This window comes from Botrytis byssoidea, assembly GCF_014898295.1.
Source record: "Botrytis byssoidea strain MUCL 94 chromosome Unknown BBYS_005, whole genome shotgun sequence".
Classification (NCBI taxonomy): domain Eukaryota; kingdom Fungi; phylum Ascomycota; class Leotiomycetes; order Helotiales; family Sclerotiniaceae; genus Botrytis; species Botrytis byssoidea.
In genome coordinates this window covers 1,428,065-1,453,504 of record NW_024065846.1, presented here as the reverse complement: position 1 = coordinate 1,453,504, position 25,440 = coordinate 1,428,065, and the positions used below count along the sequence as shown (strand labels likewise).

General features: G+C 43.9%; 7 protein-coding genes across 7 annotated transcripts; 4 read left to right on the top strand and 3 right to left on the bottom strand.

The window, feature by feature from the left end:
• Nucleotides 1–202: 202 nt before the first annotated feature.
• On the top strand, nucleotides 203–1,528 carry EAE97_003257 (uncharacterized protein; the record flags this gene model as incomplete). Its single annotated transcript, XM_038873769.1, has 1 exon — nucleotides 203–1,528. One exon carries the CDS (start codon nucleotides 203–205, stop codon nucleotides 1,526–1,528), a length of 1,326 nt encoding a protein of 441 aa, XP_038735632.1.
• Nucleotides 1,529–2,332: 804 nt separating this feature from the next.
• On the top strand, nucleotides 2,333–5,767 carry EAE97_003256 (uncharacterized protein; the record flags this gene model as incomplete). Its single annotated transcript, XM_038873768.1, has 5 exons — nucleotides 2,333–2,369; nucleotides 2,483–2,557; nucleotides 2,618–2,839; nucleotides 2,898–5,624; nucleotides 5,691–5,767. 5 exons carry the CDS (start codon nucleotides 2,333–2,335, stop codon nucleotides 5,765–5,767), a joined length of 3,138 nt encoding a protein of 1,045 aa, XP_038735631.1.
• Nucleotides 5,768–8,326: 2,559 nt separating this feature from the next.
• On the bottom strand, nucleotides 8,327–10,266 carry EAE97_003255 (uncharacterized protein; the record flags this gene model as incomplete). The annotated part of the gene is made up of 4 exons (XM_038873767.1): nucleotides 8,327–8,447; nucleotides 8,614–9,035; nucleotides 9,118–10,063; nucleotides 10,124–10,266. The coding sequence occupies 4 exons, from the start codon at nucleotides 10,264–10,266 to the stop codon at nucleotides 8,327–8,329; spliced, it is 1,632 nt and encodes a 543-aa protein (XP_038735630.1).
• Nucleotides 10,267–12,797: 2,531 nt separating this feature from the next.
• On the bottom strand, nucleotides 12,798–16,519 carry EAE97_003254 (uncharacterized protein). The gene is made up of 2 exons (XM_038873766.1): nucleotides 15,082–16,519; nucleotides 12,798–15,024 (listed from the first exon to the last, which is right to left on the bottom strand). The coding sequence occupies exons 1-2, from the start codon at nucleotides 15,438–15,440 to the stop codon at nucleotides 13,041–13,043; spliced, it is 2,343 nt and encodes a 780-aa protein (XP_038735629.1). The 5' UTR covers nucleotides 15,441–16,519; the 3' UTR covers nucleotides 12,798–13,040.
• A 1,420-nt stretch (nucleotides 16,520–17,939) lies between these two features.
• Nucleotides 17,940–18,341, top strand: EAE97_003253 (uncharacterized protein; the record flags this gene model as incomplete). The annotated part of the gene is made up of 2 exons (XM_038873765.1): nucleotides 17,940–18,007; nucleotides 18,044–18,341. The coding sequence occupies 2 exons, from the start codon at nucleotides 17,940–17,942 to the stop codon at nucleotides 18,339–18,341; spliced, it is 366 nt and encodes a 121-aa protein (XP_038735628.1).
• Nucleotides 18,342–20,141: 1,800 nt separating this feature from the next.
• EAE97_003252 (uncharacterized protein) lies at nucleotides 20,142–21,724 on the bottom strand (the record flags this gene model as incomplete). The annotated part of the gene is made up of 4 exons (XM_038873764.1): nucleotides 20,142–20,570; nucleotides 20,627–20,768; nucleotides 20,823–21,293; nucleotides 21,348–21,724. 4 exons carry the CDS (start codon nucleotides 21,722–21,724, stop codon nucleotides 20,142–20,144), a joined length of 1,419 nt encoding a protein of 472 aa, XP_038735627.1.
• Nucleotides 21,725–22,586: 862 nt separating this feature from the next.
• On the top strand, nucleotides 22,587–25,013 carry EAE97_003251 (uncharacterized protein; the record flags this gene model as incomplete). Its single annotated transcript, XM_038873763.1, has 1 exon — nucleotides 22,587–25,013. The coding sequence occupies one exon, from the start codon at nucleotides 22,587–22,589 to the stop codon at nucleotides 25,011–25,013; it is 2,427 nt and encodes an 808-aa protein (XP_038735626.1).
• Nucleotides 25,014–25,440: the final 427 nt, after the last annotated feature.

Genomic DNA, 25,440 nt, shown 5'->3' with positions numbered 1-25,440 from the left:
GATGTATTCGAAGAGCCCCTTGTAACTACTGTTGTCGCCTCTATCATTCTTTATCTTATAAATTGAGTTACGTTGTCCGTGTCCCGCACTTCCTTAACACCATTCCACAGATCTTGTACGCTTACTAGAATACTTGAAAACCACCCCCTTGGCCCCCAATATTTTTTCGACAACCAGTATGAAGATCTCTCTTGCTGAAAAAATGCTTCCAGCGATCCTCATTTTGAATGACCGCTACTATCCGAGTTCCGCAAACTCCCCTGCTAAAGTTGGGGCGACTGCTTTTGCGTTACAAGTGATACGAGTTCTGGAGGACGCGGGGCTGTTTGGCGGCGTGATTCTCTATGATCGTCAGGACCACTTAGCGGCGCCCGTTGTACAGCTTGTGACAAGAGATTCAACACCATGCGTCAAACTGTCTTTCAATTTTGGCATGGACACCGTGCAAGTTCGGTATGCCTTATATGCCGCCACAGCTCTACTCATGGCAAACTTCTCAAATAGCCTACCACCAATGCTATATTATCAAACCGACACACTCCTCAGATATCATCCAAAGCGTCTACCTTATTGCGTCACCCACCACGGCCCTTTCTACGGCGATTTCACTCGCCACTTTACGGAAGGCCTTGCTGCTATAGCATATGGCTCCGACAACAAAGCTTCTCATCTGGCAGAGACTCAGGAAGAGGGCTTGCGACAACTCAAAGCTTCTGATCGTGCCTATGTTCTACAGCATTCCAACAAACAAGGCGATTATCTCATGGAGCGAGGTATCGATCCTGCCCGAATTCGAGCACTCAATCCACCGATCCATTCAATGAGAATCTACCACCATCATAAAACAGCCAATATCGAAGAACTTGTGTCCTTCTCATCGAGTGAAAGAAATCTTATATTTACTGCCGTTGCTCGTTTAGATTATTTCAAGAATATAGAGCTATTAGTAGACTCGGCGGTGTCACTCCTCGACCGCGGAAAACTTGTACGCTTACTGATAGTGGGCGGCGAAGGGACTTCAGACACAGCATCAGCGAGATTGATAGCCCGCGTCCCACAAAAACATAGCGCTCATGTCAAGATCACTTCCAAAATTCCGAAGGATGACATGTATGCACTCTTTGATTTTGTACGAACGCATGGAATATTCGTTTGTACATCACGTTATGAGACTCTTGGGATCACTCCACTTGAGGCAGCCCTGAGCGGTGTAACGACAGTGATGCCTGACTGCAACCTTGTTGAAGCCTCACGTTATTTTCCCTCAAGCTTTCGCTTCGACCCTACAGTAACCGGGCTTTCGCATGTATTAGAAGGGTTCCTTCGAAATGAGTTGGAAGATTCTGGACTGGAGCTGCAACACTTCATTAACAGCTTAATTTCAGAGGAGAGATTTGTATTTGACTTGCTGACGGCATGGTCCGAATTCTCACAGCTTGCCCTCAAAAGTTTAGCCAGTTCAAACAGAACCGCCTATAATAAACCCACTCGACCATTGAAGATCAGAGGTCGAAGATATTCCATGTAACCAGTTTCATATATCTCATTTCTTCTACTTGACCGAATACATAAAGGCTTGTTTGGGCGTTTCGTTAGGGGATTGATTATAGTAAAAGTTAATAGCAATAATGATATATGACTTTGAATTAAGCCACGATGCAGATCTTGTTTACTCTGTATCTTTTAACGGTTGCTAAGCCCACAATGAATCTCATATCCAATGTGGAAATATATCCATCATGTGCCAAATTCCCTTTCCGAGGCTGAACCACGATCTCGATCACTGAGCGTTATACTGGGGGACAAACGCCATTTGAACAAAATTCAGTACGAGCCATTACTCCAGACATCAACTCTAGTAGAACTAAAAGCCAAGAGGAAAGCAGATTGAACGAAATCCAGATACTTTCTGCCTGCTAACTTCCAGAATCTTGCAATAAGGATGCTCGGTAGTCTGCCCAATTCCTTGGGCAATATAAAGCTATGTTGGAACATTGGGACGACATCAGGAAAATGCAGGAAGCTTTGTTGAACAACATGATCAGCTCCATTAAGTTACTTTTGTGTTCAAATCGAGGAGGTGAACATACGTTGATATTGTCAAGTTGCTTAGGTAATTTCTAGGCATTCGGATAACTAAAAGTATTCCTTTTGAAGAATCGTCTTTCATTGGCTGTATCATTCCAGAAATTCCAGTACCCACTGAAAACGCCGCTAGTAAATTGCACCCGTAGACGCGTTCCTAGCTCTATGTAATAAATTGTGTATCTGACGTTGAGGTGGAATTGTTAAACATGAAATTCTGCCCTCGTCAATGACATAGGTGAAAACTATGAAATTTATCAAGCCATCTTGGCTTTCTCACAGCGGTAAGTCTGCTTCTGTTATCTACAGATCAATTTACCCAAGAACTGGCTACTTGTATTGTTCTGTTGATGTCGCGTTTGGCTAACTTTTGCGCTCAATGCGCCTCGACGTCTAGGTGAGCAGAAAGACCACGAAGTCTACAGTCTCCATGTATCGCCCGATGGTAAACGACTGGCGACAGCCGCTGGAGGTAAGATGGAGCATTCTAATTGCCGCATTGGCAAAGACCATTGCTAAATACTCGAAACAGATGGCCACGTTAGAATTTGGTCCACCGAGGCGATTCTCGGGGCAGCGGGGGAAAATCCACCTGCAATACCAAGGCAATTATGCCATATGAGTTATCATTCAGGCACTATACATACTGTTCGGTTCTCGCCAAACGGACGGTGGTTAGCTTCTGGAGCAGACGACAAGATTATTTGTATCTATCAACTGGATACACAACCAGCAGCGCATTCTGCATCCTTTGGTATTTCTGAGCTTTCGATTTAGCGGCGGACAACAAGATAAATGCTGACGAGTATTAGGAACCAATGAACCACCACCGGTAGAGAATTGGAAAATTGTTAAGCGTCTAATCGGACATGATAGCGATGTACAGGATCTTGGATGGGCTTACGATTCTTCGATAATGGTATCCGTAGGACTGGACTCGAAGATTGTTGTTTGGTCGGGGCATACATTTGAAAAACTCAAAACTCTATCGGTTCACCAGAGTCACGTCAAAGGAATTACATTCGATCCCGCAAACAAATTTTTTGCGACTGCTAGTGATGATCGAACGATCAAGCTCTTTCGATTTACCTCACCACCACCCAATGCTACTGCTTATGAGTGCATGAACAACTTTACTTTTGAGCACTCAATAGCGGCACCATTTAATTCGTCGCCTCTCACGACATACTTCCGACGATGTTCTTGGTCTCCAGATGGTAACCACATAGCTGCAGCAAACGCAGTCAACGGGCCTGTGAGCTCCGTTGCGATTGTGAATCGGGGGGCCTGGGACAGTGACATTAATCTAATTGGCCACGAAGGTCCGGTGGAGGTTTGCACATTTTCGCCACGTTTGTTTAGCAAGAATGAGTTCACCTTAGAAACTACGGATCAAAATGGCTATAGTACACAGCCTCTGGTTACGGTAATCGCCTGTGCTGGACAGGACAAAAGTTTAAGTATCTGGAATACCAGCAGCTCTCGGCCATTACTTATTTGCCAACAGTTGGCCAGAAAGTCAATTTCTGATCTTGCTTGGTCACCAGATGGACTTTCTCTCTTCGTCGCGAGCTTAGATGGGACGATAATTGCTGCACACTTCTTGAAGGGCGAGCTAGGACATATTGCACCACTGATGGAAAATGAGAAAGCTTTGAATAAATTTGGTGGCAATCGCAAAGGCGCTGGTGTTGTAGAAGACGTGTCATCAATCCAATTGGAAGAGATAAGCAGGGCCGATGAACGTCAAAAAACAGAAGGAAAGATGAGTGCTCTGATGGGAGGCTCCGGTCCAGTAGTGGTCAACAATGGAAACTCGTCGTCAACTCCAATGACTGGGGTAATCAATGCAGCCCCAACTACGAATGGCAAGGCTGCACAACAACCAGAGACCCAACAGCCAGCACCAGCTGATCCCAACGCAGATAGATTGGACGCCCTAAAACAACGAGTTACAATTACGAAAGAGGGGAAAAAGCGTGTAGCGCCCTTACTTGTCTCTGCGTCAAGTACAGGACTGTCATCCTTACCTCAATCTCAGCTCATGGCATCGAGCTCCAACAATGTTCAGAATGAAGCCCCAGTATCAATATTAGATTTATCAAAACCTTACGATGGACTCCCCAGAGGTGGCCTTACGGCTATGCTGTTAGGCAATAAGAGGAAAGCCATTGTTATGGAAGGCGATGAAGAAGAGGATGATGATGAATATCCTAATAAGCGATCAGCGCCAGCTGCTGGACCCGTTCCGATAGTAATCAATGGCGTTAGTGGACTGGAGAATGCATTACCAATACCACCGGTCAACGGCGTCGTTCCAACCCCCGAGTTCATTCGGCCAGCTGTTGTCAACCCATCTCTGTCGGTTAGTCAGGTACGCCTAGCAGTACCGAAAATAAGAAGCCACGTCGTCAGATCCCTCAACCGTGGCAACCTTGCATCAGCAAATGGTAATGGTGCTGGAGGATCCGATGAGGGTGCAAAACTATCCGAGGATGTGATATTGGAGGCCCGGAATCCCATTGTGATAGCGCCTGTTCAAGTCAAAGACCCTTGCCGAATCAGCACCATCAAACGAGGTATCACACTATGGCAAGACTTTCTTCCTAGGGCTGTCATTTTAGTTACAGGTAACAAGAATTTTTGGGCGGCCGCTTGTGAAGATGGAAGTATTTACACATGGACCCCTGCGGGTCGCAGGATATTCAACGCTCTCGTGACTGAATCTCAACCAGTCATCCTTGAATGTCGAGGCTGGTGGTTACTCTGCATTACAGCTGTTGGAATGTGTCATGTTTGGAACCTCAAAACTCTCGCCTCACCACATCCGCCTGTCTCCATGGCGCCAATTTTAGAAATTGCCATGCACTCATTAGGCACGCATACAACATTCGCTCCAGGTGTAACATCGGCCCACCTTAACTCAACTGGTCATATCATTGTCACACTCAGCAACGGTGACGGTTACATGTACTCCCCTAAGATGTTCGTTTGGCAGCGATTGTCTGAAGCATGGTGGGCTGTTGGTAGTCAGTACTGGAACTCTAATGACTCCTCAATCAGTCATTTGCAATCTACAGGGGTTGGTCCCGAAATTCGTAAAGACGGTGAGATTGATAGCTCAAACTTATCGGCAGGGATTATTCCTCACCTGGAAAGGCATACTACCGGCGAAGTATTACTTAAAGGTAGAGCCTACCACCTCCAACGACTCATCAAAACATTACTCTCCAAAGATGGCTTCGAGGGCTTTGAATCCGGTGTCAGCATTGCTCATCTCGAAAATCGCGTTGCTGCTGCCTTGCAGCTCCAAGCTAAGGATGATTTCCGCCTCTACCTGTTCATGTACGCGAAACGACTCGGTGCAGAGGGCCTCAAGAACAAGATTGAGGAACTTCTGCGCAGTATCATTGGTGGAATTTTACAAGAAAAAAGCGATCTTTCCATGGCTGAAAAGGGCGAAGGATGGATGAGTGAAGATGACCAATTGTGTGGATGGGACCGGAAAGAGCTCCTGAAAGGAGTTGTACTAATATTGGGTAAGTCTCTCTCTTCTTCGCCCATCTAAATATATTTCAAGGTCTATATGCTAATTCACCTTACAGGCAAATATCGAGATTCGCAAAGACTGACAGTACAATATGCGAGGGTTCTCGATATGGTCGACCACGAGACTATCTGAGCAACCCTTTTTTTCCATGGATGGATGGCTTCATTGCAGCGGCGTTGTGGACGGACGATTGGGCTTTATATGAGGGGATATCTGGAATCGGTGTCCTTGGTCTTGGCTTGGCAATTTCGCCCGTGTGCGAATATCATGTAATCATTGATAATACCCTGTATGTGATTATGAAAAGCGTTTTGAAAATATTCTTGTTCGGTTGATTTCTAGTGTGAATAATATGATATCGATTTTGGATATGACAGATTTGTTCGGCAACGGTTTTCAACGACACAATAGGGTCTTTGTGACTGGTGTATCTGGGAGACCATTGGTCAACACATCTCTACCAAAATACTCGGCACAGACTAAGTTGCGGGAGCTAGATATTAGACTCAGAACACGCTGTTTTGTTGCTCGTCTTTATTGTTGTACAACTAAAATGGCGGGAAATTTAGTTCGATGTGGGGAGCTGGCTAGTGGCGAATAAAATACTATTATCCTCATTACCTAGTATTAGCTTCCAAGAGAAGAGGCATGATGGTAAAGAATACTTACAGCATCATTCATTATTCGTTGCAAGGAACTATCTTCGAATGGCCATAAGATTTTTATACTAGCCGATGCATAAAATACGTAGCCTTATGAACCAATAATCCCTTCGAGAGCGAGAACCTCGAGGTCTAGACAGCGAAGTTATAGTCTAGAACCTATATGCCAAATATTCAGAGGATGATGACTGTTTCCGAGTCATGTTATATGATATATCGAAAAAAGAAACAGACTATCACACATTTTTGGAATACACCCGGATATCTATCGGAAAATTCGGGTAGCACACCGTGCAGTACACGGAAACCCCATGCCGAAAGTTTGGGTTGGCATGCCGAGGTTCCGAGATGGATTTTGTACAATTTCTCTCATGTTGAAATTGAATTTCTCGTATATTGGATTTATGGTTTCGGGTTCCGGATCAAGTTGGTTGAGAAAGAAGATCTTTGTGTTTGTTGTGAACATTCTGTAATACATTATGAATACTTTGAATTATGAAGGTTGATGGTGGCATATCTATTGTGATTGTGAAAGGTACAAGACCTATTTGTTGTATCTACCCAAGTCCTCACTATACCATTACCAACAATAAAGGTTGGAATCAGCAATTGAATATATATAACAATCGGCTTTAGCGGAAAGATGTGGAAAGTCCCACTATCTCCATGTAGTTTGTTAAATCGTTCTGGCCTGGTTTCGAAAAGATGTAACTTCGAACATCCCATTGCTCAACCACAACCCAGATAATGGAAACTCTCATCTGATAAAAGGAAAAGGTATGTCTTCCGCAGCACAACAACTATATCCCTTCAACAATCCCATTCGAACGTGTAAAATAACCTACATTTGTTAAAAGTCCACAACTACTCCGAATGTTGCATCATTTCATCGGAGCAAAGATACAAGCATGGTATCATTCCTCTATGTCGAAGTCTCAGGGGTAATTGATCAACCATATCGATCGGGAAATGTTCGCAATCACGCAGCCATTGGACCGAAAATGCATTGCCAGACTCAATGGAACGTCAATGATGATATGTGGACATTGTTCTGTGTCTAATGCTCATACATAATATATGTAAAATGATTCATATGGCCAGCCCTCAGTAGATATTTCAGGCGAGATTCCTAGTCGATAACTCAATAAGATCGTCACCATAAACAAACAATCCAACATGCAAAATAGTGTAATTGGGGTGGCCAGAGCAAGAGTCTGAATTATCTTGCCCTATTAAAAAGGGTGATCAAGATCTCCAATCTCGTCCTGAGTATGCGGAACTCCGAGATCGGTTATGGAATAATTAGTCCAAGATTATGCTCCAATTTCTTGTTGATCCATGTGTCTAATTTTGCCATGCTGATCAACAGTCTTTCCCAAAACCTTGCAGATCACTATGGCTTTCACAAAAAATTCTTGCAAACGGAGAAAATGACAGATATAGACTCTCTCATGAACAGACGGTGAGTAAATAGGTTGTGAATGGGCGTGTTGATACTATTTACGAAAAGGTTCTGTCTTGAGCTAATTGGCTAAGCTTGTTAACATTCTGAATTTGAAGCATGAAGCAGCTTTCGCTGTTTTGAAGTTAAAAAAATCCTCTCACTACGACCAGCGAGACTCTTTTCGGAGCAGAAATTCGTTTTTCATGAGTACGGAAGTCAACGACTCTCTTACTTGAAATCCTGTTGTGGCCTCAGTTGACCATCACTCAACCATTTCAACATTAAGTTGACTGGTAGTTGTGGCCTTGATATTAATCACCACACCCTTTCTCCTGGGCTTGTCCACCTCAAACCTCCTTTCAGCAGCCAACACCAGAGATGACAGCAACTACTTTTATGCCGCTACACATCCACGTTACGTCATGTGCGATACTAGGCGGATGTAAAGATGTCAAATCCCGTCATAAATGGAACTGTGATAGCCATATGGGCTAGCCAGCAACAGATGGACTTCAGTAGACCTCAACGGACTAGAATTGCCGAACCCATTCTCCAGGTAAATACATTCGCAGATGATTAGAATGATCAATCATCTGCTGAAAAGTATCTTTTGGTCTTGGCCTTCCCTTGTTGCGCTTTGAAATCATCTGGGATGACTGTATGATGTACAACATGAGGTCTATAAACTGCATCTACTGGTGGCATCCTACAGATATTTGTCAGTATACTTTTTTGATACCTACCGTGGCATTTGCTCATGTTGAGTCCATCTTATTTGATCCTCGTGCTCGGTGGCTGACATCAACAGCCACATTTGACCACATAACGATAGATGGATGACACACAGCCAGCAACGGAAATAGGAAACTAACCAATCATCCAAGCTCAAAGGGAAGTACTCATAAAGTGCTTCTTCATTGTCTTCGGGGCTACCCACACTGATCGCTTTCTTCGACCACCCAATCTTTCCATTCGCGCCGCTATCCTTCTCCGAACTACCTTTTTGGCTTACACCTCTATCTCTATCTCTGTCCGAGAGACCGGATGCGTTTCTAGAAGGAACCTGAGAGTTTGAAAATCCCGTGTCGTCATCAGCTAGAGATAGATCTATTGGGGCTGCAGAAGACTGGGATGAAGTCTTGATATTTGTGGAATCTGTTTTCCAACGAGTTTTAGGAACAGGGGGACGATTGTGAGATGAATTCCTCTTCGCACGGTGTGAAGGAGTGGGTGGCTGGTCGGGTGTTAGAGATGAAGATGTGAGGTTAGGCCAATCAGGTAAGTCCAGTGGTTGCTGCGAATAATCAGTTCCATATTCACCACAATTTTTATATAAATTGTTTTAAAGAGGGGTTGAGAATAATGTGGAGATGTACCTGAACAGCATTCAGAGCGTAGAAGCGATAGGAAGATTGAGAGGTTGCCGGATCAACTTTTACCGTCGGTCCGGCTTCATTGCTCATAGTCCTAGATTTTTGCTCCCCCTTCTTCTCACTAACGGGCACATCTTTCCTGCTGTCAAAATTTCTCGGACTTCTCCCCCTCACAATGATTGCTCCGGATTGAATCTCTGTCAACTTAACCTGTTCCCCGGTGGCTAAAGTAGCCATCAAATTGATTTGTATGACATAATGTTGCTGTAGCCCTTTCCTCCTTCCATTGTTTGCCGTCGCATGTTTGAATTGCAATCGCTTCCACGCTATAGGAATGGAGACACACGTAGGATCCAGCTCCGGATTAATGCTCAAGTCCAAGGGCCATTGTGGTGGGGCTGCGCCAGCTTTATCTTCAGAAGTCGTCACATTCGCTGTCTTCCATGGCACGCTAATAATTTCGGTACTCTTCCCCTCAATACTTTCTAGAGCAGAAATCGTCGCAGTCAGATTATATATTGGAACATGTTGGCCTTGTTCATTTATTATTCTCGTGATGGATCTTGATAAGACAATGGTCCCAGAAATTTGAAATAGATTCCGTCGATAGCAAGTCAATTCCATTGGTCTCCCCACAGTCTCACTACCAAATACATCTTCGGCCACAAAGAACATCCCATATAATTCTGCACTCATTGCTGGCCAAGTTTGTCCATTATCATCTAAAGTTGGCACTTTCATTATCGGTGCGCCAAATCCGAGTAATTTGTTATCCGGGTCGCTAGAATTGGTATCGCCATTATTTTCTGGATTTGGGTCATCGAGCAGTGACTCGAAAGGCCCAGAGTTGTAGGAAAAAGGATCTTCAAAAGTAGTAGAAAATGCGTCAGATATTTCGTACGAGGGTGTGAATGGTAATGAGGGCATTCCCATATGGACATCGTCCCTTCTCCTTGGCCGTTAGTACATGCACTCTTCTGTCCTTGGGGCTCCTCAGGATCAAACATACAACAACCCGTCCGCCTCGAAATTCAAATCGTGTTCGAAAGTATCCATGTTGAATTGATTACTCCTTGAGCCCGGAGCTGTTAATCGTAGAATGTTGTGAGGAGAAGTTGATGATGAAATGGTCAAAGTATCATACGCTGCCATATTCGCAATCTTATGATATGGGATTACTCAAGAGTAGCGCTTTGTACGAACAGGACGACAATGTTGTAAGCATTGTAAGATCGATACTCAGGTAGTTGAGAAGAATAACTTCAACTGTCTGAATCGCAAATGAACAATCATCAAGGATATTGACGGTTAAGTTCAGATGAGTTAAGTTAAGTTTAGTTGAGTTCGGGCAGGCGAGAAGCCGCAAACTTGGCTATCAGCCCAAGTAAGCGGGACACACTACTCCACAGTGCCGATAAGGACCCATAAGGGGAATAGAAAACCAAACTTTAACTGTTTAACTAAAAGCTACATATGCAAACTAGTAATTTATGACGATAACATCTCTAGAATTTCGAAATCTTCTTTCCTAATAAGAACGAACTCTAACTCTCAGAATGATTTTCCCATATCAAGGTCAACAGTATCTAGAGTCTTCAAGAAGTGTCGAATCTATATATCTGTCAAGTGTCTACTTCTTTATGCACACCCTTAGATGTGCGGCATATCCTTGCTAAATCCATGCCAAATATATGTCAAATCAATCAATATGTGATAACAGTACCGATACTATGTTGCCCCAGGCCCTGCGGAGTAGGTTCTAGCTTCCTCTTCCAAACCATTTCCAATCAGACCTAACGAGACATGCCAACTTGGAAGTTTGTACTTCTTTCCATTTGTGTTGTTCATTCTGTACTGATTTCATTTCAAAGCTATCCTACCGACGTTAATTTCGAGTCTACGATAACATCGGGTTCAATCGCTAAAGCTTCAATCTCCACCCTGTTGACATGGCTGACTTTGACAATTGGTAGCGAATGACAAGCAGAATGGGTCTTGATTGGTTCCGGAATCGTGGTCACAAGAGCTACCTTTCCCTAGGAATATGCTTGGTCTCCGGCATTTTTGGCTTTCTTTTACTAAATAATTGCTCTCACCAGATTCGATGTGATGGATACCATTTTGCATTTTGGAGGACTTAGAGGAGGAATAGTGAAGAACATCATAACTAGTCCTCCATTACGAAGTATGGGGATAGTCTAGTTGATCTCCACATCTCTACCATGTCCAAGTCAGGGTACCGTCAGACTTCTGGAGAGGTTCTAGCCCGCATGATCAGGGCAGAAACAATTAGTGGACTTCCGGGGAGCGCCAGTGTCTGCGACCCCAGTCAGTCAATATCTTGCGTCTCCCGTTTGATGCGCCGGCATTGTCAAACAAGGAAGCAATTTTTGGAAGATGGAAAAGCCATTTTTTACTTTTATTGTCCACAAGAATTCTTCAGCCTAGCACGCAACCTCCTGAATAACTCATTTGTTTGCCTTTTTCGGATTCTCAGAGCTACGCTTCTTTAGGATACGTCCGGCCAAAGACCCTAGGAGTTAAGAATTTGGAAGAGAACGCTATGAATCATGCACGAATCGTGAGCAATCATGTTGATTCGAGCATATACGTAATCTTCTTCTCATGCTCTAACCTTCTTACGGAGGGCAAGTGCGTCCTATTCTCCCACCCGCAGATAGGTTCCTTCTATTTCTATCCCAGCTATGTCATTACAGTTGCATTATCTAAATATATCTGAACAAATACAGTAAGATAGAATGCCTAGTGGTACACAGGCTCGAGACTGGCACGGTTAGAATGATCTCCTTGCAAAGGCGTATAATACCCTGTGCAATTGCGTTGAGAGAGAGAACGTCGCGTATCAGAGATACCTTGAACATTGAGGGATACCTAGGTAAAGTCTGCAGGTCTTCTTGCCTATACCATGACCACATGATTTCCCATTATTGAGTAATGGCATATTGCTCTACTAAACTAGTAGGGTTGAAGATTCGCTACTCAACCCGGATTGTTTTCAATCAAACGTTAAATCGACTATTATTCAGCTTAATTGGGGATTTCCTGCGATGCCTTGTCGCCAATTAATCTAATGGAGATTCGTGATATCATCAATTCCCCTTTGTTCTCGCTTATAGAATTCAATGAAAGAGGTACAAGGGCGCGTCTAGTGAATCGGTCAGAAGAAGACATCTTTAGGCACTCTAACCTACATTAAAAACGTGATACATCGATGAAAACACCTATAGCCCTTCACACCTTCGTACAAACTCATCGTCGACACGCTATTAGCATGTTGGTTCTCATTTCTCTAGACTAGACGCCATGTTCCCTTCCCCCCAAGTTGGAAGCCAGACTCATCCCCCTCCCTCCCTTCCTCCCTTCCTTCCTTCCCTCTCTTCCCTCTCTTCCCTCCGTGGACTCCAGCCACATGGACTAATAAATGGATACATATATACATATATACATACATAAATCCATATATACTTTTTAAATAATCGAGAGTTGTATTCTCCCCAAATCGTTACAAGAAGATATGAACGATGTTCCATGTCATATAGTGATTGTGGTTCTTTGAGATAGAATGGGATTATTTTCACCTCGCACTTCCCTATGCCTGTTCTGCCTTCCCATCCACTCTATACAGATGCTTCGAATAATTCATCACGAGTTCAAAGACACAGGTAAGAAATGAAGTGTAACATAGAAACGAATTGCTGTTTGATTCAATGCATATACATCGCATGTGGTGTCCAATCTATAATAAGCAAACACACCAGGATATCCTCGTAAAACCAAAACCAAATACACTTATGCAAATCCATCCATCTTATCTTCGTCTTCGCATTACCAAAATGTTCATGACTTCGTAAATAACCCCTACGCTCGCTCTTTTTAAACCCGCTTGCCTTAAAAAGAAATTCGTATCAATCCTGATACCTCTCATCCACAAATCTCGGATGAGGCAATATGTAACCGTCGTAACGTTCGCCTCTACTCTCCTCGCTACTACTAACACTCGTACTTGGGCTTACCAACCCACTGCTTTCTGCTAAACCCGTCATTTCCTCATCAATACCAGTGACTATTCTCCCATTGGTCCTACTTCCTGTCCCCTCGATTCCAAATCCAGTGCCCCCTCCAAGCCCCATGCCCATTCCTATGCTTCCAAATCCAGTGGGTAGACTTCCGCCTACAAATCCTAACGGGTTGCCAGACACTCTTCTTGGGCCCCCATTTGCCTCCATCCCTTCTCCTACACTCCCCACTCTACTCAAAGCTGGCTTCTCAGGTAACCCCTTTAATAAACCTGTACTCGTATCCAACATACCCATGGCCCATCTTGTCAGCTCACCTCCTTTACAGCTGACTCCTAACGTCCACCTGTATTCTCCCAACCTCCTTCTATACCACTCGGCCTCCTCTCTTCCTGGCGCTGTCGCCCACAACAACGATCCAAAAGTTCCTATTAGCGCAAAGTTCGTCTTACTTGCGAAGTACCAGAAGGACCTCAGATGACTAGTCGTGAGTCGGTTCACAAAATCCATGGCAGATATTAAGCGGGTTTTTGCTGCACTACGGCAGATGTGCTGGATGTAAGGATCTGGCTGGATAGGAGACGATTGCCCTTCGATTTTAATGTGGGCATGCGAGGAGTTCGGAGGAGGCGTCAAGGAACGGATGATGCGACGATGAAGGGTGATTTCAGTCGCAAAATACGCGAGATGCAGGAAGCCGGTGGAGGATAAGGATAATTTCGAAGAGGTGGGAGGAGCGTCCATACGAAGACAGGCAGGGAGTGCCGAATACCAATCTTTGAGTTTGAGCTGTACTGGCTTCGCGAGCTGAAGGACAAGTACTGTGCCTTGAGCTCCAGCATTAGCCACATTAGACATAGCGGATAGCGTGTAGAAGGTATCTAAAACTTCGGAGAGAATCAGAGAGAGGGCTATCATTTGACAGAAAAGTTGTCTGCCGCGATCGTGTTCAACACTTTGCTCATCATTAGTCTCATCATGTTCGACATCCGGAAAATCATTCTGGGATAAGGGAAGAACAGCCCAATTCGTAGCGAAAATATGGGACGGACGTCCATGCACTAACGATCCCCATTTATCTTGCATATACAATGCCCAGGCGAGACGTTTGCGGAGTCCTCGCTCCCATGGCGGGATTTTCCAATTCGAACAGTCGAGATGAAGACCTAATTCCTGGGAAATTGCTACGAGTTGTGCGGTTGGTGCCCATTGATCACCTTCTGGGGCTTGGGATAGGAGGAGTCCGGCTTGTACTGTTGATAGTTTGGGTCTGTTCATGGCATCCGACAATGTCACCCTTGCTAATCTTTCCAGTTCCTTAAGGTCAGGCCTAGGCAGATGTGCAAGTTCTTCACTGTGGTCCCACCAATTGATCGCAAGAATGTATACAGCAGCCAAAAGAGGCGGAGAAAATTCTCGGTAAGATCTGTTGTACTTCTCCCAAAATACATTCTTCTGAAGGATGGGAAAATTTGGATGAATGATACGGAAATATAAATCCAGCAGTATGGGACCGTGTGGCGCCACCAGATCTTCGATCGCATCCACATCTTCAATTTGATGTTCATGACCGGGAGTCGTATGATCCGGAAGCATTAAAAACGTATCAACATCGCTCACTTTTCTTAATGTTCCTCTTGATAACAAACTCTCATCCTGTGGATCAAATGGTGATAAATCAATGAGTGAGGGCTCGAAGTCTGTAGTTGGGCCAATGTATTGACTGAATCGATCATGCTGTAACCCCAAAGTTCGCTTTAACAACGTTGGGCCCCCAATATTTGCCAAATCCTCGGTCAGTGAATTGGTAGCACCGGTACTAGATATGCTAGCCTCGTGGGGTCTGGACCTTTCGAAATTCCTATCAGGAGATCTGCGAACCTGTCAGCCGTGATTTAAGAACACACAAATCATTAAACATTTTACATACCTTCTTTTTGCAATGGATTCTTCCTTCCCATCCGTATTCAATTTTCTCTTCCTAGGCTGCGGACTTGACAGAAAGGTGCAATCCTGAGAATGAAATTGACAAAGAACACACGTGAACTGCCCCTCATTGATCACACATCTACTCTTCCTCCTCCTACAAGCATCACACGGTCTATCCTTTCGACTTCTCATGTTATTTCCCAGATCCATCGATGCCACACTACTCATACTCGTTGACAAACTAGAGATATCTCTGCCGTTTGATGAATTGTTGGGAGTATCGAGAATTGTATCTAGATGAGGTTTCTTGGAAGCAATGGCAATTGGGGCAGTACGTGCTATAGAAGTTGAAGTCGACATGATAGCCACTGCGTTACAAGATTCTAGTGGAACAATCTCCGCCGAGATCGTCAACGACCAGGTTCCGTAAGTCTGTGTGAACCCGATGACCTGCTCTAGACCCTGGGGTTGGTACCGCCGATACTGCAGCTGCCAGGGAAGATGGATGAGAAACGGGATTTTTGGCGTAGTCCCCTGTTCTCGGAGAAGCGCGATGGGCGGCCGAGAATATGATAGCGTATAGGAACGGTCTAGCAATGCACAAAGCTACCTCAAAGGGGAAGTCCAGCAAGATAGAAGAAGATATGATACTCCAAAGATGTGAGTGGTTTGAAGGATGGATTATCAGATACGCTTATCGATGTGTATCTCCACTCTATTGCCTATCAAATATCTCTTGTATGCTTGAATCCCGTAATCCGGATATTCTTAAAAGAGCTTATCGGAGTTTGAAGTGGGAGAATTGTGGTGTCGTCTGCACTGCGAATCTGCAAGTTCCCGGTCTGTGTTGAACGGGTAGATAAGAAGAAAGCTTGGGTATGGTAAAACCAACCGCAAACAGAATATTTTTACTGATAATGGTAAATAATAAAAGCCTTTATTCACTCCAGAGTTTTCTTCTCCCTGTATGTCCGAAAGACTCAGGTTGGCCTGGAACTTAAAGAGAATTGTTAAAGTTGCTGACTAGATTCAGTGACTATCACTACTGCATGTGCCAGCTAGTGATTGAAGCAGGATAAGATGATGGATAGATTCCCACGTCATTGATGAGGAAAGGAATTCAATGGGAGCGTATTGGAAGTTTCAGAAACACTGAATGATATTGGTGAGAAGAACTTAATGAGAAGAAAGAGAAGGAGATTGGAAGCTTAGGAGATATGGAGAGATGGAGATGAAAGCTAGATCTGCATTTACTAGAAACAGTACTTTCGTAAGAGAAGCCCAGAATCCGGATGATATTGGCCGAAATGTTACCAAACTAGATGGTAATAATAAGAGTAACTGAGTAAGTGAGTAAGTTAAATGATTAGCAGGACAAATAGCTAGTCAATCCCGCGTTGTCAACACGTTCTCCCATGTTTTAAAGACGTAGCTTTGGCGTCCTTTTTTTTCATGCTGCAAGATAAGGCGAAGGGACCAATATAGGATCCGACCGATATCTCTATCAAACGGAAATAATTATTTTTACATTAATCTACTAATCCGTACCTCGCATCTGCATTGCCGGTACGATGGGCACATCCACATCCAACCCTAGAAGAGTTTGGGTAACGGTAAGCTACGTAGGTTCGGTAACTTTTTGATAAATTCGTCTAGTCTGCAACGTAGAGAACGTAGAGAACGTCGACAATGAGCATTTTCCTGGCTGTTGGCTAATATTTGGTCATCAATGTTGGAAAAGCTACACAGAGATTGGAAGCTTTCCGACTTCCCCTACTCGAGTAGACCTCGTTTGAGTCGGTTTGACTCTTTTCGATGCTCACGCTTTGATCAACTTAAAGTCCCATACATACTTAGAACATAGTTTTAATGACACCAGAATATGTATGAATATGCATCTTCAATGAGCTATCCACGTGGACGTAACCAATCAACATATCTTATACGTAATTTTTTGAAACGCAAAACCTTTCATTGGATACAAGCGAAGAATTACTTAAAACTTATGGAGTTTGTAACATCCCATACATCCCATCTATTTCTCAATCTATTTATCTATTTCGACATTTCAACCACTCAACGTACGGCATTTCCTTATCGTCTCTCAAACATCCTATCTCTTGGATCCTTGTTGCTGCAGCCCCCCTTTCGGCTACCCAAGTTATGATGCTATCCTGACTTTATACATATGCTAAGTTGCTCAGCCACTTAGCCAAGGTATAATCAAAGATATCTTTGCAGAGTATGGTATAGGTAATAGGTATAGCGGCAGCATGGGCTCCATACGTACATATCTATCCAGATCCAAGCAATGATGTTGATATCTAATGATCTAATCTAAACATGATCTACTAACCCCACAACACACGACCCCTCTAGTGCATGATTATTGCTAAAAGAAACCTCCCAAACCCTCCAAACCCCGGTAGCGATTGGTCATACATCAGTTAAACTTCCTTCCATCTTTCCAGCAGTTCCTACTCCATGCTAATTCAGCATATTGAATTGTCAACATGTGAGGAAATCTCTCAGGGCCCTTTTCGTGGGTGGTTAACTTGTTATGTAATTCCGAGATTGACGCACATCCGAATTGCACTTTGAAATTGTTTTTTGTCACACAATTCGGGTGGCTTGATTGTGAAGAAAGTGGGATTATGGGGGGTTGTGCGATATCCAGATTTGCAGTCATAACAACATGCGTGATCGGAGTATCTAAGAGAGTCCTGGAAAAAGTCAAACGCCGAATAATTATTGGGGATAAGGCGGTGAGATTCTACAAAGATTATGTTCTTTCGTTGCTGTTGCATTACTGCATGCTGACGGTACATATCAATCTCTTACCTCATTGATTGAAACCGAATGTCACTGACAGTCGATTTCGGAAATTGCGCGTGGGAGAAAATCGAAGTTTTCGTGGAGAAAGAGCGGTATGCTATGGTAGTGGTATTTTAGGTAAGAGTTAGGCATGCAAAAGCAAAGTTCAGTGGTGTATTACATGAAAGACGTGTAACATCACCAAGCTTCGTCGGCAGCGATGCTGCGTTGCTGGTGGCCATTACCGCTGCCCAACTGTGGATGAAGTACTTCCGAGCAGCTGGCTTATTGTACCGGAAACCTCCGGAACGCTTTCGAGGAGGAACTGTCAACGCGAAATTAAAAGGATCTCATTCGTTGCTCCATGCTCTCAGATATCAAGAATATCAAGAAAAGTCAACAGCGGGGCGACAAGTATTGTACCCCGCATTCGTGAATCACTCATGAACCACGATAAGCAGTCTCTTATCGTTCCACAAGCACCGCATTGGAACTTGACTCGGAGTCTTTAATAAAACGACATCGTGAGCATCGTAGATCCTTAAGGATCAAGATGAACAGCAAGAGTATTCCCGCTAAACAAGACGTGAGGCGACATTCCAAAGGCAACGGCCGAGGATTACTAAATCTTTCTACTACCTCTTTTCGACTCTGTCATTTATGCACGTCATATTGTACAACACTTAAAGCCAAGACCTATTGATCATATCACTTGCACCAAGAAGTTCTCGAAAAGCAATCTAGTCCTGCAAAACCTCTAGCGCGCAAGGCAGTATTACATGGCGGAACAATTTGAGGAATGGGCTTCAAGTAATTTTTCGGCTACCGGGTTGAAATCGTTCGATGTCTTCTGCGAGACGATCAATTGTAAAGTAAGTGCAAAAATCCCCAGGGGTTTGGGTATCCGCACATGTATATCGTGTAGGGGTTGCTCGTATCTTGAGGACAGTCGTGAGAACGATCTCAACTCTCTACCCTCCGAGTATATTGGGATTGTCTGACTATACTGGCCCTTTATTCCAATGTATAAAATACAGTTAAAGGTGAAAGAGATGTGAAGCAATGAAATTTAGAATATTTCAGAGGGGCGCTAGTGGCCGCTCCTGCCCCTTTTCGCCATTCTTCGCTTACTCTTTCATGGATGGGATCAATTGCATAATGACATCTCTCCAATCTTTTCATAGCAGTGTCCTTGACTTTGGGTACTTAGATTGATCTCTTCCGTATCTTATTGCTTACTGTGGTATTTTTGATTCTGTATTACGAGATGGTAAGTGAAATCAATACAAATCGATCAAATGGCGGCAAATTGAGCCCAACCAGGTCTGCATTACCTCACGCGACAATCTCAAATATTCATTCGACGTAGGGATTTCGAGGTGCCAGAAGCGAGCATATCAACAAATAATCGAGCAAAGGTCGGGAGAAATTTAGTATTAAAACGAGATTTCGAAAGTATTACCCAATTTCGTGAAGAAAAACTGTATATAACTATGGAAAATTAGGGAATCTGGGAACACCGAGGGTAGGGTGGTAATTAGAATTAATCTCTCTACAAGCTTTTTAAGTGCTTTTACAATATTTCTCAATACCGCAGCGATGGATCAATACCATCAGAATTTGTTGGTTGTGGAATCTGAACAGAACTATCAAAAAAACGTTTTGATGAAAATTTAGGTTGTGGAGAAGCAGGCTAGTGAAGGGATTGCGTTTGCCTCAGCTCTGATGTCTCTGAGATGAGGGAAACCAAGTCTGACTTTATTGCCTTCCGTTAAAGGGATTACAATAGTGTAGTTGGAACTTGAGCAGATGGTAAATGGGATAAATCAGATCTTTTATAAGTAAGATCTACGCTTGAGTATTGGTATCTGCATAGACGACCGTTTAGAGAAAAGCTTGATAATTCCTTATTCTGACTGATGTTACGGAGGTAAAATACAATTCTGGGGCAAATGATTCATAAATTCAATTCAGCCTTCAGGTATACAGTTACATATTGTTAATACCTTAGAGGAAAAAGCCTAGCCCATTTTGCAATTCAGGTTGCAGGGTTATGTTCACAGGCAGTTTTCAAAAGGTCCCGAGATTTCGATAGCTGAAATCTATGAAATTGTTCAAATCAACTCGTTTTTGATAGACCTAGACAATAACTAGTAAGCCACTAACATGATCCATTGTTGTAAATCTAACTAAAATAAAATTGGTATTATCTCTGGCCATCTCTTATCACTTAACTCCATATGTCGTCTATGACTCAAAGTTTTCACTTCTCTCTGCAACTGCTCTTGCTTCCACTTCTAACACCCTCCTCTCCTCCTCTGCTTTATCGTCGTGAGTCTGATGACCGGCAAAAATAGCCAGTAGCCCTAGATCATAGAAGGCTTTGAGAATTCCCGCGGAGACAAATACAACCCAGAAAAGATTTTGTCCAGCCAACACGCCTGTGATGACTGGGCCAAGACTTTGCGCAGATGTCTTAACAACATTCAGAAGTCCCATGACCGCAGTGCGTTCGTGTGAATGTACGACTGCGGCGATAAAGGCAGCACGCGGTACTCCATCCATAGATGATGTGGAGTGCCGGAGTATGAGAAAGGTTATCGCAAATGGAAGGCTAGAAGGTACGGGGATAAGAGCAAGAAAAATCGTTGATGGAAGATGAGTAAATGCCATTGTCTGTTGGAGGTACCGTGTTAGAAACAACTACATCATGAAAGGGACTGAAAGAGTACCTTGACATTTCCAAAACGCTTTGCTAAAGATGAGGCAACTAGCATTGAGCAAGCTGATATGATACTCGTGGTGAAGAAAAGAGAGCCCAATTTCCCTTCTTCAACACCAAACTTCTCATGGAAGAAATAAGTCACCCATGAGCTATGTTCCTCTAATTAGCTTAACGGAGCAAGTGTAGAATGGGATCAGGCTCACAGAGGTACAAGACCGGACGCAAAAGAATCAAGCCCCAGCAAGAGACAAAGATTCAACACAATGACTCTGCTCTCCTTACTTATATCAGGCAGCTTTGAGACAAGATAACCTTTCTTCGTAGCAACCACCTCTTCAGCTCCGTCGCCCAACAATGGAGCAATTTCCGGGTCCTCGACCGGTGAATATTTTCCCTCAATCTCCACTGCTTGACTGAGTCCTACTGAAAGTAGAAATTTAATGAATCCAAACAGCGCGTAGCTCCAAAATACAGCTCGATATGTAGAGATATCAGTCCAGCCACACTCAATCCGCAAGTAATTGATGACCCAGCCAGAAACAACAAATCCAAACGCCTGGCCCGCTGTTCCTATCAACGAATACCACGCATATATGTCGCTTCGATTTGATGCGGGTGTAAGTTGCGCAAGAGTGGATTCTTCGATTGCTCTGAAAGGACCTATTTCATTTCCACTTTGAACGTGATATCAGCAGCTCTGAACGGCAACAAATTAGGCTGTATCATACCTAGGACTAATAACCCCCAAAATGGCAGCAGCAAGTAGACCCCAGTAGTTCTCACAAATCGCAAAAACAATACCGCTCCCCATCATTAACCCTGAGCCCACCGCCAATATAGATTTCCTTCCTAGCGCATCTGCGAATAGTGTAAGAACAAAGCTAATCAATGTATCACCAACCAATGTTAAGGTCATGAAGACCCCTATCTTCGTCTTGGAGATTTGAAGTATAGACAGATATTCAACGAGAATGAGGGTAGCTGTGGCATATGCGAACATTCGGGTGAAGCGTTGAAGGCATAGAAGCTTTGTATCGAGGGGTGATTTGTAGAGAGTGATAAGGCCCATCTCGGCGATAAAACGATGGAAGTATCTCAAAACCATTGTGAATTACCTTACTTGTGCCAGTCGTGACAAAGGTCTGGAGGTGAGCTTGAGCTTTTGAGCTTGAGATTCCGGATCTTCGGACTGTGGAAGAGTCAACGTGAAACTTCATATATCTAAATTCTGACTGCAGATCGAAGAATACGAGAAGAAGCAACAACAAATGATAATGGCAATGGAAATGAAAATAGAAGTGAAGAGAGAATCTAAATGTCTCCAATACTCAGCTTGGGGTACAACAGAATTTCAAACGAAACGAACCTATCTATACCTATTAAGGAACGGGATGGGGAATAATTTTCTCTCCCCAATTTGAGACTGAAGCCTGAAATCAAGAGTTGTTAGGGGTCCATCATTGATAGCGATATCGACATTCTAGCACCATCGTCTGATAAGGTTAAGATTGACAACCGCGATGCAGGTTCATCCACAGCCGGTGAACAATTCTTTCCGGATAATATAGGTACACATTGACAGATATGACAACACCTCGTCAATTGAGGTTAACCCACAGCATCATGGAAAAAGGCAAGGCGGATTTCCAACGAGCTACTCGTCGTGCGGAAAAAATAAATCACGGTTTGTAAATCACGATGATAGGGGCCTTGCTTCCAAATTCCCAACAGAAAGAATGGCGTAGCTTTGATATGGCCATTTTATTCTACAAGCGTAGATTCAAGGGAGTCCTTGGCCTTGGGCATATTATCAATTTATCAGTCACCTTCCAGTAAGGGGCGATTCTCTTTGTGAGACATAGTCCAATGCGGAAACTGCATGCCGAAGATATCTTTGTTGTGAAAATTGATATCTTCATTTGATCTCATGTCAAAACCTGCAATATTTTCAGGCTTCTATCATCATCATGGCATCAAAAAAAGATAAAAATATTATTAGTCCCGAGAGAGTGAGATTACCCCGGGCAGCAAAAGACAAACCGAAGGCATCACCTGAGCTTATTCCAAAGACTACGCTCCAAATAATCAAGAGAATTCCAGGTCGTTCAAAGGAATTCGTTCCCGAAAAGATATCTACTCCAGAAGCGAGTTCGGCTCGCAGGGTGAAAGGAAAAGGACGAGCGGTAACTACGGTAGAGCCCTCGAGATCTCGTCCCAATGATGAGATAATACGTCAAGAAGCAACCTATCCGAATCCATTCTCCACAGAAAGCTCTCGTAAGAATACCGCAGCTTTGCTTTCTCAATGGGATTCCACCAAGTCACCAGCTTTTAATTCACCACATCCGGGAAATGGCTTGGTTAATGGAACTCCAAAGTCTAAGTCGCCAAGATCTGCGAGATCCAAGCATGATAGATCATGCTCGATATTGGATAAAGGGCATATTACAATTCCCCCACCATCTTCGAAAGACAGAGGAGAGCAAACCTCCCAGCTGTTCGATGCCAACAAACAACGACGTTTGAACTCCTTGGCGGAGGGAAACTTTCCCGATCCGACTTACCCACGGGCGAGTATATCCGATGGAACAGAACCTTCTCCGGGGTTCAATGCCGCTATGGGGTTTAGATACTCTCCAGGATTTGGAGGACCACATGGCTTCAACACGAGTCCAAGAAAACAGTCTGTTTTTAATCTGGCGCGAAATAGTTCTGCAACACCAGGAACTGGAGTTCTATCATCCTCAGGGACTATCAAACCAGCAGATCAAACCAACCACGGTGGTGTTGCTGATGCTGGCCGCAGCCTTCGTGCCGATGGAGAGGGACTTAGTATTTCATCATCTGAGAAAGTATCTACAGTTCCAGCTGGAGGGTTCCAGCAATATTCCTCAGGTTTTAGTCCACAATATCCTCAGAATATCACACAGTATTCCGACTCTACTTCAACAAACTGGCCCTATTCAATGGATTGGAATCAAAGCAGGCTTTCAGGGCAGGTAAACACAGCACCCCAATCATTAGGATCGTACGGACCGTGGTTCAGACCTGAACATCCAGAATCCGAAAAGAAAGACTGGTATGCTGATTGGATGGCGTCGCAGCAAAACTTTCCTTCGATACCAGGCTACCTTTCAAACCCGATGATAGGTTACTACCCAATGCAAGATCTCGAACCTGCTCCTGCAAACATTCCATACCAGGCAGCTCTCGGGCTGGATCAGGCTGCTCAGGATGCCACAGTGATTGACGATCCAGAACCCCAGGGTATCAGAGAAAGTAGAATGACACGGGAGAAAACCATGCTTGTACCAGGCGGAAAAATAGTCAAAACAACGACAACAGTATTCACGCCCACTGACGAAGAGAAAAATAAAAGGGGCAAAAATGTTGAACAGAACGTAGAAGACAAAGTCGGTATAGTCGTAGTAGACAAAGAGGGTAACGTTGATGTCGAGTCTGGAGATTGGCTAGCGGGGTTCAACAGAATCGAAGGATGGGAGGTCGAAGCTTTACTCGGACAAAGTAAAAGGTGGCGATCTTATAGGAATCGAAATGGAGTCACAAAGAAAGTCATTACGAAAAAAGCTAATCATAAAAAGCCTACAACCTCGAAGAAAGCTGTTGTTCCGTTACAGCAACCAGTCTTACCCCAGCTGCATCCAAATCCGCCCCAATTCACACAATTAGCGTCTACCAAGTTTGGAACTCTCAATAACTCTACATCTAACCCAACGTCACCCTCTATAAACTTCATCCCCTTTGATCTCCCGCGACTTACCAACACAAGGTCCACCAGATCACGAGCCACACGTATATCAAAGCCAAAGCCTCAGCTTGTCAAAAAGGCAGCCGCAAAGAAAGCCGCCCCAAAAGGTAAATCCAAAACACCAACACCAACACCAACGCCTAAGCCCAAAGCCTCTGCCAGCAAAGCCACCAGACCAGCCTCAACTCCAGCTCGTAGCCTTCGTTCAACTAACTCATCTTCCAAAGCAAAACCCTCTGAGGCTAGATCTGGTCCCAAGCCCAGTCCCTCCAAATCCAAATCCTCATCAGCAAAAGAATCCACTAAAGCTAAAGCTGCAGGCAAACAAGTCGCCGAGAAGCAGAAGAAAACGCAAAATGTTATTAACCGGGGTAAGTCTCCCAATTTGGCAGGGGATTCTATCCGCCATGGCGCCAAATTTGACAATGGTTTTACGCGCGACACTACAGAGCTGCAGAAGGAAGTCCAACGTGATCAAGCTCTCGCCAGTCAAGCCGCTGAAAACCTAGAGCGATTCCGTGGCAAAGGCGCTGAGCAAGCTTCCCAGCATTTTGAGAAGCTCATAGAGAATGTTGAGAAAGGGCGCAAGGAACTGGAAAGGCGTAATAGGAAACCTAAATCGTGAAGGAATCATTTAGAGATATGGAACTTGAGAGATTGCACAGACAGTCATGTGGAACGATCTGTGGAAATCTTTGGCCGTTAGCTACTATGCACCATATTTTATGTTGGGAGCATTTGTTCTTTGTATTTTTAGAAAAGTTTGGTAAAGGTTATCGTATAAGTCCTTTTCTTAATGATAAAGTATGTGTGTGTACAATTATTTCATCTCAAGCTTTGTTTCAACCTTCCTGTCTTTCTTGATCCAAGTACATTTCTCTTGAAGCCAAAAGATTTGCTCCGCTTCTTCACTCCTTGTTTTCAAGTCCACATGTGTAAGCTCGATGTAAATACTTGAATTGCTTGAATTGATTTAAGGATGCAGCTATGTGTGTATATTACGCATCTAACCTCCAGATCTTTCTGCGTCAGGGAAGTTGAGCACTCCTCTC